Source organism: Carcharhinus amblyrhynchos, chromosome 11 (assembly GCF_965287045.1).
Source record: "Carcharhinus amblyrhynchos chromosome 11, sCarAmb.v2.hapA, whole genome shotgun sequence".
Taxonomy (NCBI): Eukaryota; Metazoa; Chordata; class Chondrichthyes; order Carcharhiniformes; family Carcharhinidae; genus Carcharhinus; species Carcharhinus amblyrhynchos.
In genome coordinates this window covers 66,266,461-66,282,423 of record NC_137334.1, presented here as the reverse complement: position 1 = coordinate 66,282,423, position 15,963 = coordinate 66,266,461, and the positions used below count along the sequence as shown (strand labels likewise).

General features: G+C 42.8%; 1 protein-coding gene across 9 annotated transcripts in view; it reads left to right on the top strand.

The window, feature by feature from the left end:
• Positions 1–15,963, top strand: part of nckap5l (NCK-associated protein 5-like) — a 567,643-nt gene that overhangs the window by 462,158 nt on the left and 89,522 nt on the right. For all 9 annotated transcript variants that reach the window (XM_080199314.1, XM_080199316.1, XM_080199313.1 and 6 more), the window contains 2 exons: positions 1,829–1,933; positions 15,762–15,950. In XM_080199314.1, coding sequence (XP_080055440.1) covers positions 1,829–1,933; positions 15,762–15,950 — 294 coding nt within the window. The remainder of the gene's footprint in view (positions 1–1,828; positions 1,934–15,761; positions 15,951–15,963) is intronic.

The following is a 15,963-nucleotide window of genomic DNA, read 5'->3' as shown; positions in this document are numbered from 1 at the left end:
AGCAAAATTGGCAATAATGCTTCTGTAATGCCCACAGTCTGATGTTCTCAACTGGAGCTGTGCAAAGAAAATAGGGTGAGGCGTAATCCAAGCTGATGATTTGCTGTCCCATTTTCTGTTACCACAAATTAACCCCCATTGTGGTGTTCTAGTTTTATTTATTGTTTCTCTGAGATTATTCTGAGAATTTTCCAATGTTGGTTTCTCACCGACCAAAGGATAGCTGTTAAATTGAGTCTCTTTTCTCAATGATGTAAATGGTTCATCTGATCACGCTGCATTAAATGACAGTTTATAAATGACGTATAATGATTGTTAGATAACGGTTGGTAAGTGCAGTAGGTTTTTGACACACGATTATGGGTAAAGGTAATGCTATTCATGCAAAACTTCAAACCAGCTAATTACAGATTGTTATCTGTCATAGGCAGCAAAGCTAGGCATAAAACACACAAAACCTGCTCAAGCATGTAGCTGCTGCACGGTAATTCAGTATTTGTTTAGTACCGCAGTATCAATATTTATATAAACTTGATCTTTTATTGTAGCTGAAGTAACAAATATGTGGAAGAATGCACGCAGAAAAGATTGCTAATTAGTACAGATTACTAGTAGTAAATCAGCATTGGTTTACTAGTCCCGTGAGTGCCATTGAACTAAAGAATTGAGTATATAATCAAATAACATGCAAATATTAATGCCCAAGAATCTTTAGTCTCCAGATCCCCCGTGCAATTATTTTCTATTCATTTTAATTATCTTTAACAGATGACATTAATGACTTTGAGTTAGAATTCTTTGGAAGAAAATGCTACGAAGGAAGGTGATGTTCAAATTTGCCTTCTGGGTCTGAAAATAACATTTATATAATCGTGCCTAAATTTAGTCTTGTCAGGATTTTTCTATATCATGTGAGTGGTGATCAACCTGCCTTCATCCTTATTGTTCATAAGAATATGTGTAAAATATACGCATTGTTTAATTTTGTATGGTGAAAATGAAAGCAAATGAACATGATGCTATATTAATCAAAAAGCGAGATTTAAATTCCAATCATATATTTTGTTCATTTCCATTGAGCAGCATATTTGTCAAGCTATTGAATGTTGTGAAGATGGATGATATCATAATTACAAGAAGACATTTGAAAAGTATTCCAAACAAAATTAGACCTTTACGCTTCACACACACTACATGGTTACTTTTCTGAAATGATTTCTCCATAATAAGCCACTGATAAGTTAGTGTTTTTACTTCAACAATATTTTTTTGTACGGTAAACATTTGAAATGAATGATTTTAAAATGTTGTTTATGATTAATGTATTAATATGTTTGGAAAAAATGTGCAGCAGTGATTTTACTGAGTAATGTGTTGACGGCCTTTGCTGTTTGTGTTGCTGTAGTTGAATTTTTACACTCCTATAAGCAGAAAAATATGCATTGTGGTATGAACAGGTTACCAAACAATTTTGTTAGATAAACAGAACCAACAGAGAGAAATGTAGCTGTGTATTTAATAAAGTTATCATTACCTAGCTTGCTGCCAACTTGCTTTATTGTCTGACTTCAGCAGGTTTCAAAGATACAAATTATGTTCTGACAGGAGAGCATATGTGATGAGAATGGATTCATCCCAAGCCCTATGAATATTTTAACCATTTTTGATACATTCATGCAACTATAGTTTTATCATATGAACTGTCTCAGTAAGTTCAATTAAAAACCATTGCAGCTATTCATTTAGAAGAAGAGTCAATTGGAAAAAAAATCATTAACATTTCTACTTTTCATTTTTTTTATCAAATGCTGTGTCAATTATTTTGCAGAAACTTCACTCACGGATCGTAGATCTTTCGTCTGGGGACTTGTTCTCTAATGCGGAGAAGAACAGAAGCCCAATCCAGTCAAGAACTACAGAGGCTCAAATTCATGTGGGTTATTTTCTTACAACATTTCTCTTCTTGAAACAATCATCCTGTTTTTGTGCCAAAGCTTGCTGTTTCAGATGAAGAATAACGCTCATCCTTAAAAACATTATCAGAGGAGTGTATTAAAAAGCACTCTCATTACCCTACTCTAAAAATGTTTTTTCTGAAATCCAATACCATCTCCCCAGCTGATAGAATAAGCAGAATGTGTCACATTGTACAAAAAGGAATAAATCTCAAGTCATTTCTCCGAGACACTTTTTTTTAGTATTGATTACATCTCAGTCTCTCTGAGAAATGGGAAGGAGCTTTTTATTAAGGTCCATGTACCACATTACTCACCCTATATTTATGATATATTATGTATGAACTTTTAAAAATTCATGTGCTGTGCAATTTTCAGCAAAGGAAGGAGTTTGCAGACATTTGTCAGTGAAGGCTATGGTTTGTACATTTAGTTTAACATGGTGGGTCAGAAAATAAATAAAAACAAAGTCAATTTGTTAAAGCATAGATCCTGTGAGGTTTTGGTTTATCAACAGCAAAGTTGTAATCAAACTGTTACATTAGTGGGGCTCCGCAGCATTTTAGAATTTTAGATTAATGGTTAATAACTTATTTTAACTGTGCTGGAAACAAAAAAAATCAATACAATAGTTACGATGCAAAATAAAAAATGTTATTAAGCCAGCTACATCTACAACTTAATCTTGAGGCAATGAAAGGTCTGTCTATTCATTATAGTTTGTATCCTTTGCATTTGTGCCCTTGTATGTCTCATAGATGATAACAGGCTACAGGACACACAGTCAAGCCAACCATGCTAGCTAACAGTGTAAAATTAGTAACGTTTCAAATTTATTCTGCATTGTTTTGATTTTGTACCTAATTATGCTGATATGAATTTTTGATGGCGTAATTGAGAAATTAGTATTGACAATTTATGGTCTTGACAACTGTATTTTTATGTTACATAATGTCTTCATTTCGCAGGGGGCGTGCAGAGTAAGCAATCAAATATTCTTTTCCTTAAAGCTGAGTTGTATTCAGTCAACTGAAATCGCATCAGCTGTGTAATGTTTGCTATCCCATTACTGAGGGAGAATACAAAGTGTCAATGTGTGCTGTAACCAGCAAAGTGCAGTTATTTTCAAGTGGCATCAAGATGAATGACAGTGCAGTACAAAACTTAGTTTTGCTAAAAAATTGAACTGGATAGTAACCTAATTCACTTCCTTGATTTCAGCAGAAACATGAAATGTATCTAATCTGTTAATGCATTTTATGGTAAATCCGCTGCTTCCGTGATAAGTTGCAACCTGGCCATCATTCATGGAACATTTCATATAGTTTGGAGAGTCATTAGAAGTACATTGTGACTTACGTTTGGAGATTTTAAAGTAAAAAATTATAGACTTTGTCATTTCAAATAATGTACAAGAGTATTTATGAACATTATTTAGACATTCTGGTTGAATTCTGCTTCTATACAATGTAATAGGAAATGAATGAATTACGTTCATCTGCTTATTTAAGAAAAGGGCACAAAGTACAGTTGGCAGTGACTTAGTTAGGCTATGGGCTGCTCTGTGTACATACTCATCAAGAGGGCTAGGCGCATGCACGCTAACTTCCTAATATTAAGTGAGGATGGATAAGATTCAGTACTTAGCTCATAAAGGGCCTGAATTATCCAGTTGACTGAGTAATTTTTAAATCTGATTTCACTCTTGACAGGATTTGTTCCCATGTAGTGTAACATGACCCGATGGGGCAAATCTTAAGATATAATAAGACTCTTAAATGTTTCCTTACCTCTATGTCACTGTTTCTCATCAGTTTGAGTATGTAATTTAGAGTTGTGTCCTTAACAGCAAGTTAGGTAAATGGTTTGATCCAGACTGCTCTAACCATTAGCTTGAAATCAGTGATTCCTTTTTAAAATTCTCTCTTGGATTATAATTCAACAGTAACAAAGTTCATAAAAGAACTGTATGGATCTTAAGCAATGTCATTTGCCTTGAATGCCCAGCCTTCCCTGTGTGCATTTCCAAAGGATGTTGGGTTGTCTGTTTATAGCAACTATTGCTTTAATATCCAAAGCTTTTACATTTTAATGTCTCTACTTTAGACAGTGGTGAGTTTCAATAGATGTCTGGACTAGAAATTGTCCCCGTCTCTACATTTTCTTGAAGGCTCACCTTGGAATGTGGCCGAGTGTTTTAAAGCAGTTTACTTCTGTTTCTGTTCAAATTACAGAATTTTGGGTGGCATAGTGGTTAGCACTGCTGCTTCACAGTGCCAGAGACCTGGGTTCAATTCTGGCCTCAGGTCACTATCTATGCAAAGCCTGCATGTTCTCTACGTGCCAGCGTGGGTTTCCTCTGGTTTCCTCCCACAGTCCAAGATGTGAGTTTAGGTTCATTGGCTATGGTAGATAAGCAGGGATATGGTGGGAGGGGATGGGCCTGGGTAAGATTCAGAGACTGGATGGGCTGAATGGCCTCCTTCTTCAATGTATAGGGATTCTACGGTTCTAATTTGAATTGTAAGCGACTTGTGGCAGCCATTTTTAACCAGTGTCTTTTCTTGTCCTTAAAAGCTTCTTTTTAAACAGTTCAGTATGAGTTTGGTCAGCCGATCAAATTATGGGTTGATATCACTCGTGCACAAATCCTGTTATTGTGATATGATCTCTATCTTTTTCTGAATTCCACTTTTATTCCCCTTGATTTTGCTTTCTGTATATAATTTTATATTGGATAACCTATTCTTAAGTACATTTCCCAGTTTAGAAGCTGTGGGGGGTGAAATGGGCCTACAACCAGCAGCATGAACCTTTTCACTGCATCATTTAGAAAAAAATTCCATTGACTTGGAAAACATTGCCAAGATTTTTAATCTCGAACCAAGAAAAAGAGTCAGTGGAATTCTCAACCCCATTGTTGCGGTGTGGTTACAATGGTAACAGGAAATCTGGACGGCATAAAAGATGTTTGGGGATTTCCACTGGATTTTCTGCCCTGTCACCATTCCTGCTCACCAAAAATGGGAGCGGAAAGCTCCCCCCACCCAACCAAAAAGTCATGCTAGGCAATGAGTTTTGTTGAAACTCTTTTTCAAAGCTGTTGTTCTGTGAACTCCAACAGAAAGAAGACTAAACATAGTGAAAAATTGGCTGCCAATCATGCCACTGACATAAACTAAATTCACACTTGTGTGTTGGTAAGGAATTTTCAATGATTTGTTAAGGAGACACCCTGGGGGAGGGCGATTCTCCCAAAAAAGTTCTAATTGCTGAATTTGCGGGAAAACTGGTGTAAATCACTGTTTTTTTCAGTGGGAGTTCACACTAGAATCTGCCACACTCTGTGCAATACAGAGGCCACAATCGTGAATATCATTAAAAACTTTGGGGGGTGGGGGAGGGGGGGGTCTACTCACCTCCAAGGCTGACAGTTCCGAGCCTCTGCACATGTGCTGTGGCCCCGGGCTGTCAACCTGCATTTTGTTTGCCAGCTTGATTGCTGGCCAGCCCCGAATCCCCACAGTGCTGTCCCTGCCAACAAACCTATGACCTGATCACAGCCCCACTAGCATTACTGGGCCAACCCCCTCCCCCTGCCTTCTAGGAATGCCCCAATTTCCAGACCCCCCCCCCACCTCTCTTCAAGGGTGGCAGAACTTCCCCCCTTCCTGGCAGACACCCCACGCCCATGGGACGCAGCCCTCCCTCCCCCAGCCCACCCAATCACTGGCTTCCCTTCAGCCCTGATCAATTACAATGTAGGGTGGCAGTGGGTTCCCCAACCCCATCTATTGCCTGCTTAGCTGCGGCTCCAGCTGGTCATGCCCCCAAGAGGGTCCCCTTGGCACTGCCCCATGCTCGATTGGCAGTGCCAAGGTGCCCCCAGGTATGGGACTTTGCCCTCTGGCACTGCAAAGGGACACAGACTGGCACTGCCAGGGCACCCATGCTCAGGGGCATCACCCTCCCATCGCTTAACCTTTTGAAGGGCCCTGATTGCACCCCCCCTTCACTCTAGCAGGGTTGGGCCACTAGTTCCCCAAAAGTGAAGCACTAGTCTGAATGCTGCCGGAGTGAAAATGTACTGGTGGGGTGGGAGACTTCAGTCCCAGGCCCAATAATCAATATTTTAAAAAGGTTAAGAATAGATTTGAATAACTTACCTGCTGTTCCCGCTGGTTTCCAGTGTGGACCCAACTGCGCTGGATATGTGGCGCTGGGAGATGCGCGAGCATTGGAAACGCATGTGCAAACCCTGCAAATCGGCCAGCAGGCGATTCTCCCGGCCCGACATGCTAGTGGGAGAATCACCTCCACTGTACTCCACCCTGCTCTTGCAGTCCCAGATCCCCTGCAGGCGGTATTGCCCTGTTTTAGATTTTGAAAAACAGCAGGTTCCTGAAGTCAGTGGCTTTGACAACATTCTCTCACTGATGACCAGAAAACCTAGAACAGTCAGTGCCATCAGTGATTGCAATGCTAAATAAATTAAATTTTAGATTTTGTATCGCTTTTATTACTAAATATAAAATCTCACACAGAGGAAAATAATGAAATGAAGCAAATATGAATGAACACTCATTTGTGAACACAATTATGTTTCAGACTTATAGTAATTAAGTATGTCATAATTCTAGGGGGATGCAGCCCCCTCTTGAGATTTCTGTGTGAAACAGATGAATGACCTGGAAATCCTTGAATTGCTTCTTTGCCCTTGTCTGTTTTCTCACAAGCATGCTTGACATATTTCCTTGTAACACCAAACTTGGCTGTTTGTCTTTACAAAGAACTACACAAAATAGATTTTGCTTTTCGAGCAACTTAAGGTTGCAGGTACACTGCAGCTGTTGGTTTAATTCAGGTGGCTGCAGTTCGGGATGCAGCCAAGCAGAACCACGTTTACCTTGCTTTGCTTGTGCCTGAATTTCTAATGTACTTTCTGAAGTACCTGAACAAAGTTGGGGATGGGGTGGTCCAAAAAAATTAAATAAGGCTTGGCGGACTTAAAACGAGTCCAGTGCCTCAGTACTTTTCAATTTGGTCAGTGAATTTATGCTGTATATGCTGTATTTGGCATTTTTTTGGAATCTCACTCTGCTTCTCTGAGATCAGGCCCTGACTCCAGAGTTACAAGATGCATTTAGCATCAGTGGAAGTGATTTTGACTTCAAAGTATTCCTGAACTGGCAGCATAAGTAAAAACTAGGAGCAAACCATTTACTGAAAAGCACAAAATTCATTCCTCTGCCTTTTTTGTTCTTATCTGACACCCTCTACATGCTTATTTTAATAGGTTTTAGAGAACTGCAGATTGAAATTGCATAAAAAATGTGGTCATGGTTTTGTGAATAGGTCATGGCCTGTACTTGAATCCTAAGTTACATTGGTGGCCACAGGAAGTCAGGAAAGCAGGATCCCAAGGATGCATGCTTGAATCAAGACACATCTCACTTTCCATACTGCAGTTTAGGAGGAGAATCTGAGTCTGCACTACAAGAGAAAGCTAGATATACACAGCCCATAGTAAATTGCAGATTACATGCTGCAGTAGAATGACAAAGAAACTGTGAGCATGAAAGCTTGATGTCCTCAGATTCTGCCCACAGTGAGCACTTTACCCATGAAAGATGGGTAATATCTGAGACCTAGCCGGCTCAAATAGGATTCCTGCAGAGAGAGATGTGGCTTTAGTTGTTGGATGAAAATACTCACCCCTTTTTAGCATTTGCTCAAAGCATCAGTTCTGTTTGTTGGGTAGTCTGCCATTTTGTGGGTTACGTTCTTGGCAATATCTCCTTTCTTAATTATTGCTGATATTCTCATTGAAGTCGTCACATATCAAGTGGTGAGCACAGACACTCCTTTAGAGGTTCCATATGCATGAAATGATTTATGTGAGAGAGACTAATTAATGGGTAAGATTTTATGGCCTCACTCATCCAGAAACCACAAATTCCCACCCGGGTCAATGGACCTTCCCATTGTCTGCCTCTCACCAGCTCTAATTCCTGTGGTGGGCAGGGTGGTAAATCTCTAGCCAATAAGTTGACCAATGCAGGCAGGTGTCAGAACACTTGATTTTGTTCACATTCATCACTACTCTGGAATTTGCATACAGAAGCCTCTTTCTTCCAACATGTTGGGTGCAATTCTCCCCAAAAAAATCTAAGTGTCAGATTTGTGTGAAGACTGAAGTAGTCACACTGCTTTTATCAGAGGGAGTTCAGAGAAGAATCTGCCACACTCTGTGCACTGCAGAGGCCACCAGTGTGAATATCATTAAATTTCAGGGAGCAGGGCCTGTTCCCACTGGAGAGGCTGAAATCAGCGCGCTGAGCGGGGCCACTGCACATGTGCCAATATCGGCACTGACAGATCAGCACATGTGCAATGACCCTGCACTGAAGGCCTCCCAATTGCTGGCCAACTCAATCACTGGACAGCTCAGGCAGTTCCCACAAAATGTCGCTCTCTGCCCCTCCACAGTCTGATCGCTGGACCGCCACCCCCCCCCCCCCCCCCCCCCCCCCACCCCCAACCTCCAAAACCCGTTCCTGGTCCCAGGCCTGACCACTCCCCCCACCTCACAGCTCACCGTGATCTCCAGCCTCCCCCCAACTCTCCATCCACATAGTCTTGAACCCCCCCCCACCCCGGGGGCAGGTGACTGCTCCCCCTCTCCCCCCAGCCCATCTAATCGCTGGCCTGCCTGCTTACACCACTAAATCCTATGCAGAGTAGCAGTGAAACCCAATCACCTCCTAGGCTCCATCCCCATCAGGCCCCATCATCTAGGCCCCATGCCTTCATGTGCTCTGATGGTTTGTGCCAGGGAGCACAGGCTGGCACTGGTGCCAATGTCCATGTGGCACCCCACCACTGTCCGACCCTCTGCGGGCTCCCGATTGTCCCCCTCCTTCACTTCACTCCACTGGGCTGGACCACTAGCTCCCCAAAAGTGGGGAGCTACTCATCCCCACAAGAGTGAAATACTCTGACAGGGTGGGAAATGCTACAGGTCTGGAGACTTCAGTCCTGGGCCCACTAATCATATTTAAATTATATTACAATGACCATGTAAATAGACTTTGTGCCTCTACACTGACTTCTGGCGAGGAGCAGATGCTGCTGGAAATCTGGCGCTGGGAGACGCAAGCAGGGAACGAACGCTCACACAATCCCCATGAACCGGCCAATGTGACAATCTCTCGGCCCGCTGCGCTAATTTGTTAGCTCAGCAGGTTGGGAGAATTGCAGCCATACTGGCGTCAGAACAGGTCTGCCTTTTACTATTAATGTTTCACAAAACACACAGCCACTGAGTACTACCGTTTACTGCAGGTTGCCCTACAGGCAATATTTGGAACAAGGTTGACTCTTCTTGTAGAGATTTCATATGAACAGATCCTTTCAAGCCATCCCAAGGACATCTGTCATGTCATATAGTCTGCAACACACACACACACACGCATTCACACACACACACATATATATATATCAAGTAATTGTCAAATGCTATGTCTGAAAGGAATAATATTGATCCTGTTCAACATTCAGTCTGACTCAATGACAAGATTCTGTCAAACCATTACAGAGGGCACTTAGGTAAGCATTACACTTCCTCGTGTCAACCTCCTGGCCCACATGAACAGAAAGGTTTGCGCTCAGTTAATGTTTGGATAGTATCTTATCTCTGAAACATCACTAAGCACTATCTGAAACAAGGAATAATTGTCCTTTATAAGCTTTCACACTAAAATATACTTTCCACGCTATCCCAAGGACACCTGCCATGCAACACAGCCTGGCCATTACTGTAAAAGCTTTCTTTCTAGTTGTATCACAGTTTGGTATGGCTGCTGCTCTGCCCAAGACCCAATGAACTATAAAAGGTCAGTGAATGGAGCCCAATCCATCATGCAAACCAGCCTCCCATCCATCGACTCTGTCTACATTTCCCGCTACTTCGGCAAAGCAGTCAGCATAATTAAGGACCCCATACACCCCAGACGTTCTCTTTTCCACCTTCTTCCTTCGGGGAAAAAGATACGAAAGCCTGAGGTCACGTACCAACTGACTCAAGAACAGCTTCTTCCCTGCTGCTGGACCTACCTCACATTAAGTTGATCTTTCTCTACACCCTAGCTATGACTGTAACACTACATTCTGCACTCTCTCATTTTCTTCTCTATGAACAGTATGCTTTGTCTGTATAGCACGCAACAAACAATGCTTTTCACTGTATGTTAATATATGTGACAATAATAAATCAAATCAAATCATTCTGTGGCATATCACAGTGCGCACTTTTTAAGGAGAGAAATTATCAACGGAGAATGCCATTAATAGAGCCAAGCTAATTCATCTATCATTGACCGTTGATCCACCAAAACAAGCATAATAACAGAGGTGTGCGATGACATGGCAGCATGACCATATGTTTGATTTGCCACCTCTGCTGTCATCACCTCCAGAATGGCGTACAATCCACTTCTGTGAATTAAAGCTGACTACAGTTCAAAATGGTATGTCCCAGAGTTGTGGACAATGTCATGTGCACTGTGTGAAAAGCATATTTACTTTTACCCTCCCCCTGATCCCAGGAAATTCTTTTCCAGCCAGGATCTTGGTCAACCACTTGCAGGTTTCACACGTGTTTTGACCAGATATTGACTTATGACCCCATCCTGCAACAACTGTTTTATCTACAGTGACATTGTGGACAATTCGGCCTAATTTGACTTTTAGAACTGACATGCTTTACAACCTGACACTTCACTGGACCTTTACTAATCGTACTGCAAGTCACACTCTTTATGTGCTGTCAGCCTATTCAAATTAAGATGAGAGATACCCCATTGTACAACCGTGTGTATATTCACCTCTGGGTTATTTTGTCTGTTTCAAGATTTGTATCATTCAGTCACTTCATTTTTCCATGGCAAAACTTCTTTTGGATGTTTATTTAAAAATATGTAGGACAAAGTCTTCAGCTCCAATCCAGAAATAGGTTAGATTAAATGAGCATTAGAATATCAAATATTCTATTACCCAAGCCAGCCTGTCTACTCCTCTAATGTTTCCCAGGAGCCTAATGTCTAAGCGCCATTCAGAACCAGGCAATGTACTATCTTAAGATACCTTGAGTGCCATCCTTTAAACAAAACTGTAAGAACATAAGAACATAAGAAATAGGAGCAGGAGTAGGCCATCTGGCCCTTCGAGCCTGCCCCGCCATTCAATAAGATCATGGCTGATCTGTCGTGGCTCAGTTCCACTTTCCGGCCCTCGCCCCATAACCCTTAATCCCCTCTCTTATCAAAAACCCATCAACCCGCTTCTTGAAAATATTTAGCGAGGCAGCCTCCACCACTTCAACGGGTAGAGAATTCCAGAGATTCTCCACCCTTTGAGTGAAGAAGTTCCTCCTCAACTCCGTTCTAAAATGCCCCCCCTTTATCTTGAGGCTGTGCCCCCTAGTCCTACTGTCTTTTTTGAGCAGGAAGAGTCTCTCCACCTCTATCCTATCCATCCCATTCATCATCTTATACGTCTCAATGAGATCTCCCCTCATTCTTCTAAACTCCAACGAGTACAAGCCTAGTTCATTCAGCCTCTCCTCATAGCTCAACCCCCTCAACTCCGGTATCAGCCTAGTAAACCTCCTCTGCACTCCCTCCAAGGCCAAAATGTCTTTGCGCAGGTGCGGCGCCCAAAACTGCACACAGTACTCCAGCTGCGGCCTCACCAATGCCCTATACAGCTGCAGCAAGACCTCCCTACTTTTATATTCAATCCCCTTCGCTATGAAGGCCAGCATCCCATTCGCCTTCCTGACCACCTGCTGCACCTGCAAGCTAGGTTTTTGCGACTCATGCACAAGGACCCCGAGGTTGGAATAGGTTGGAAACACGCAGCCAGTCAGCCAGCAGCCGTGCTGAAGGACAGCAGGTCTGATGTGTTACAGAAAGAGGAAAACATCAGACCGGCACCAAGGTCTAACATCCAATCCCTCCCGCAACATTTTATTATGTCAGAGAATCAAGTTCCACATGCCAGCATTTTTCCACTGGGCACCAGTGGTGTCACTCCTGAAGTTTGTGCTAAGCTTTGCCAGGAGTAAGACCGAACGATCAAAGACTAAATCGGAAGAAGAATTAAAGTGGGAAAACACTGGAAGCTGAAAGCCCGTTCTTGCAGACAAAATGGAAACGTTGACAAAATAATCACGTAACTTGCATTCGGCTCTCTCTGTTTCCTGTTTCTCCCAACAGATTGTCAAAAATTGCAACCCAACACACAGACGTTTGTGCTGATGGCGTGGTTATTGAAAAGCACAGTTGGATCATAGTCTGCAATCATCAGCAGTGAATTTATGATGAGTTCCAAAAACATTCCATTCAATCAACTAGCCTTGCCTCATATGATGTTCAGTATATTTGAAAATATCTCCAGAATCTTTTTCACATTACTGTAGTTTTAAATCTCCTTCAATTTTGCTGCAGTGTTTCCATTTTCTCATACCCAGATTGTAACTGAACCTTGAATTGATTGGGATTAGGAGAGCATGAATGGCATTGCCTATTTGCACGAAATTTCCTTTGAATCTATCAAACAAAGCTCCACTGTGGTATTTGGATGATATCCAAATCAACTTGAATTATATTTCTCCCCCTTATGAATGAATCAACAGATGCTTTGATCTGTATAACGCAGTCTTGCAATTACTTTTCTTTTTGGATGGAGTAATTAAATTTTATTTTCTTCAATGTATATCTGTTTGAACAAGAAGGAAATCATTACCTTGGAATGTGCTACATCTTTGAAGTACAGAACTGATTTGATAGAATAGATTTTAATTCAAAAATGTGCTTTGAGCTTCTGCACATGAAACATTTATTTTAATAACAGAATTGGCACAATACATCTCAAGCTAACATGGGAACACCTAGAAAGTCTAGCTTTTTGTTCAGACCCCTAGAGACTAGAATCAATCAAGCATTTTTGAAAGTCTAATAAAGATAGGAAATATACAGTAAATGGCAGAACCCTTAAGCATATTGATAGGCAGAGGGATCTGGATGTACAGGTACACAGGGCACTGAGAGTGGTAATGTAGGTGGAGAAGGTAGTCAAGAAGGTGTACAACGTGCTTTCTTTCATCAGCCGGGGCATTGAATTTAAAATTTGGAAGTCATATAGAACCTTAGTTAGGCCACACTTGGAATATAGTGTTCAATTTTGGTCAACACATACTAGAAGGATGTGGAGGCTTTGGAGAGGGTACAGAAAAGATTTACCAGGATGTTGCCTGGTGTGGAGGTCCTTAGCTATGAGGAGAGGTTGGAGAAATTTGGTTCATTCTTATTGGAAAATCAGAGGTTGAGGGGTGACCTAAGATAATCTTGTAAACTCTGAGAGGCATGGACGGCGTGGAGAATCAGAAGCTTTTTCCCAGGGCGGAAGAATCAACTACTAATGGGCATAGGTTTAAGATGCGAGGGGCAAGGTTTAAAGGAGATGCTCGAGGCAGGTTTTTCATACAGAAGATGGTGGATGTCTGGAACTTGCTGCCGGGGAGGTAGTGGAAGTAAATATGATAGCGACTTTTAAAGGACATCTTGACAAATACACAAATAGAATGGGAATAGAGGAGTATAGTCCCTGGAAGGCTCAGGAGTTTTAGTTAAATCAGGCAGCATAGTCAGTGCAGGGTTGGAGCCTGTTCCTGTGCTGTAATTTTCTTTATTCTACTGAGTGCATAGAACATAGAACACTACAGCACAAACAGGCCCTTTGGCCCACAAGTTGCGCCGATCACATCAACACCTACCAATCTATAGACCTATCTATAACCCCCAATCCCATTAAATCCCATATACTCATCCAGAAGTCTTTTAAAAGACCCCAGCGAGTTCGCCTCCACCACCACTGACGGCAGCCGATTCCATTCACTCACCACCCTCTGAGTGAAAAACTTACCCCTAACGTCACTTCTGTACTTGCTTCCCCGCACCTTAAATCTGAGTTCAATTCTCCCAAAAAAAATTTCTGTGTTGAATTTGCTTAACAGCTGGAGTAAATCACGTTGGTTTTTCCAGCGGGAGTTTCAAAATGTATCTCCTACAATCTGTGTACTGCAGAGTGCTTCAGTGTGTATCATGCTGAAAATCAGTGGGCAGGGCCTATTCCCACTGGAGAGGCTGGCAGCGTAGCACTGAGTGGGTCATTGCGCATGTGCCGATCTGTCAGAACAGAGATCAGCGCATGTGCAGTGGCGCAGTGCTGCCAGCCTCCCAAACGCCGACCAGACAGTGACCCCTGCATCGCTGGCCCTCTGACCCTGCTACAGCCCGATTGCTGGCCCCCCCCCGGCAAAACATGTCCATGCCAACTTCAATTTTTCGTCTTCCCTCTGTTTCCCCCCCACCCAACTTAGTAGGAGTCCTGATCTCCCAATCCCCACCACCAGGCGTTGCCCCCCCCCCCCCGATGCCCAGCCCTGATTGCTGGCCTCTGTCTCTCTGATGGCGATCCCAGTGCAGAGTGGCAGCGAGATGCCCCACCCCCACCAATCACCACCGCCCCCCCCCCGGCCCACAAAGGCTCCTCCATTAAACCCCACCCTCTTGGCACTGTCTGATGTCCAGTGGGCAGTGCCAAGATGCCCCCTGGGCATTGGCACTTTGCCCTAGCGTCCAACCCTCTAGGAGGCCTTGATTTCATCCCCCCGCCTCCTTCACTCCAGCGGATTGGGCCAAGTGGGGAACTGTAGTAAACCCCATTGGAGTGAAACACTCCGGGCAGGGGGAGGGTGGGAGAGGCTAGCAGGCCCAGAGATTTCAGACCTGGGACCGCTAATGATACTGAAAAAAGATTCAAATATGCATTTAAATAAATCATGCAAGCTTCGCGTCAGAAATCAGCACGGGGCTGACGGCACCAGAAATCCAGCTGCCGAACACATGTGGAGGCTGTGGTGCCTAGCGGGGAGCCCACAAAACGGCTACAACAGCAGCCAGGAGAATCGCCCCCATTTTCTTTCTTAATGAGGAGCAAATATTTGCAACCTGTAAAATAATCCTGAAAATGCTGGAAAAACACAACAGGCCACAGAAATACGAAAGATGGATTTGTACTTTGTTTGGACCGAACCGGCTCTGCGCCCTAAACTTTAACAATTTTGCCAGCCCCTGACCAATCTGCTGTAAATCGGTTTTCAGAACCTGCAGGATTATTTGCTTCTTCCTGTGATCCTACATCCTGTTGCCGTATAGTGATGTGCCACATTATGTTAGGTGGATTGCTTTAACCTTTATTTTGTCATGACGTGGGGATGCCAGCACTGGACTGGGGTCAGCACAGTAAGAAGTCTGATATCGCCAGGTTAAAGTCCAACAGGTTTATCTGGTAGCACAAACTACCAAAGCTCGTGCTACTAAATAAACCTGTTGGACTTTAACCTGGTGTTGTCAGACTTCTTCCTTTCTTTTGCAGGGACAGAAGGAAATATATTGGGAGTAAGGCAATGATGGAAGAGTGGACACTTTGGATCTCGTAACAGTGGCTGAAAGGATAGGAATTACTCCGTTTGTCATAGTTTTATTTTCACTGCCCTCAAAATTGGAAGTGTAGTCATATGAAAAGGAAGGAACACTTCAAGGACTCTGACGAGAAATAGAAACATCTGTACATTCGAAGTATATGTAAACAGTGAATATGGGGGAAATTTTCTATATTAACCAAGACTGAAGGGAGGTGCATTTGCAGCGTGTGACAAGCATCCCATTTTTGTATTCACAGGGAGCTCTGGAGAATACACCCACCAATATACCTATTTTAAAGTGCCAGAGTCAAGTAAATCTGGCAGTACCCAGCCAACTTTACCCCAGGAGCAGCTGTAGCAGCAGTGAACTCTCTCTTTCAAGTGCCTGCAGTGAACACTCAAGTGGCTCCTTTACTTGGAATGAAGGAAAGACATGCAGTAAGAGGGTACAGTCTCAGT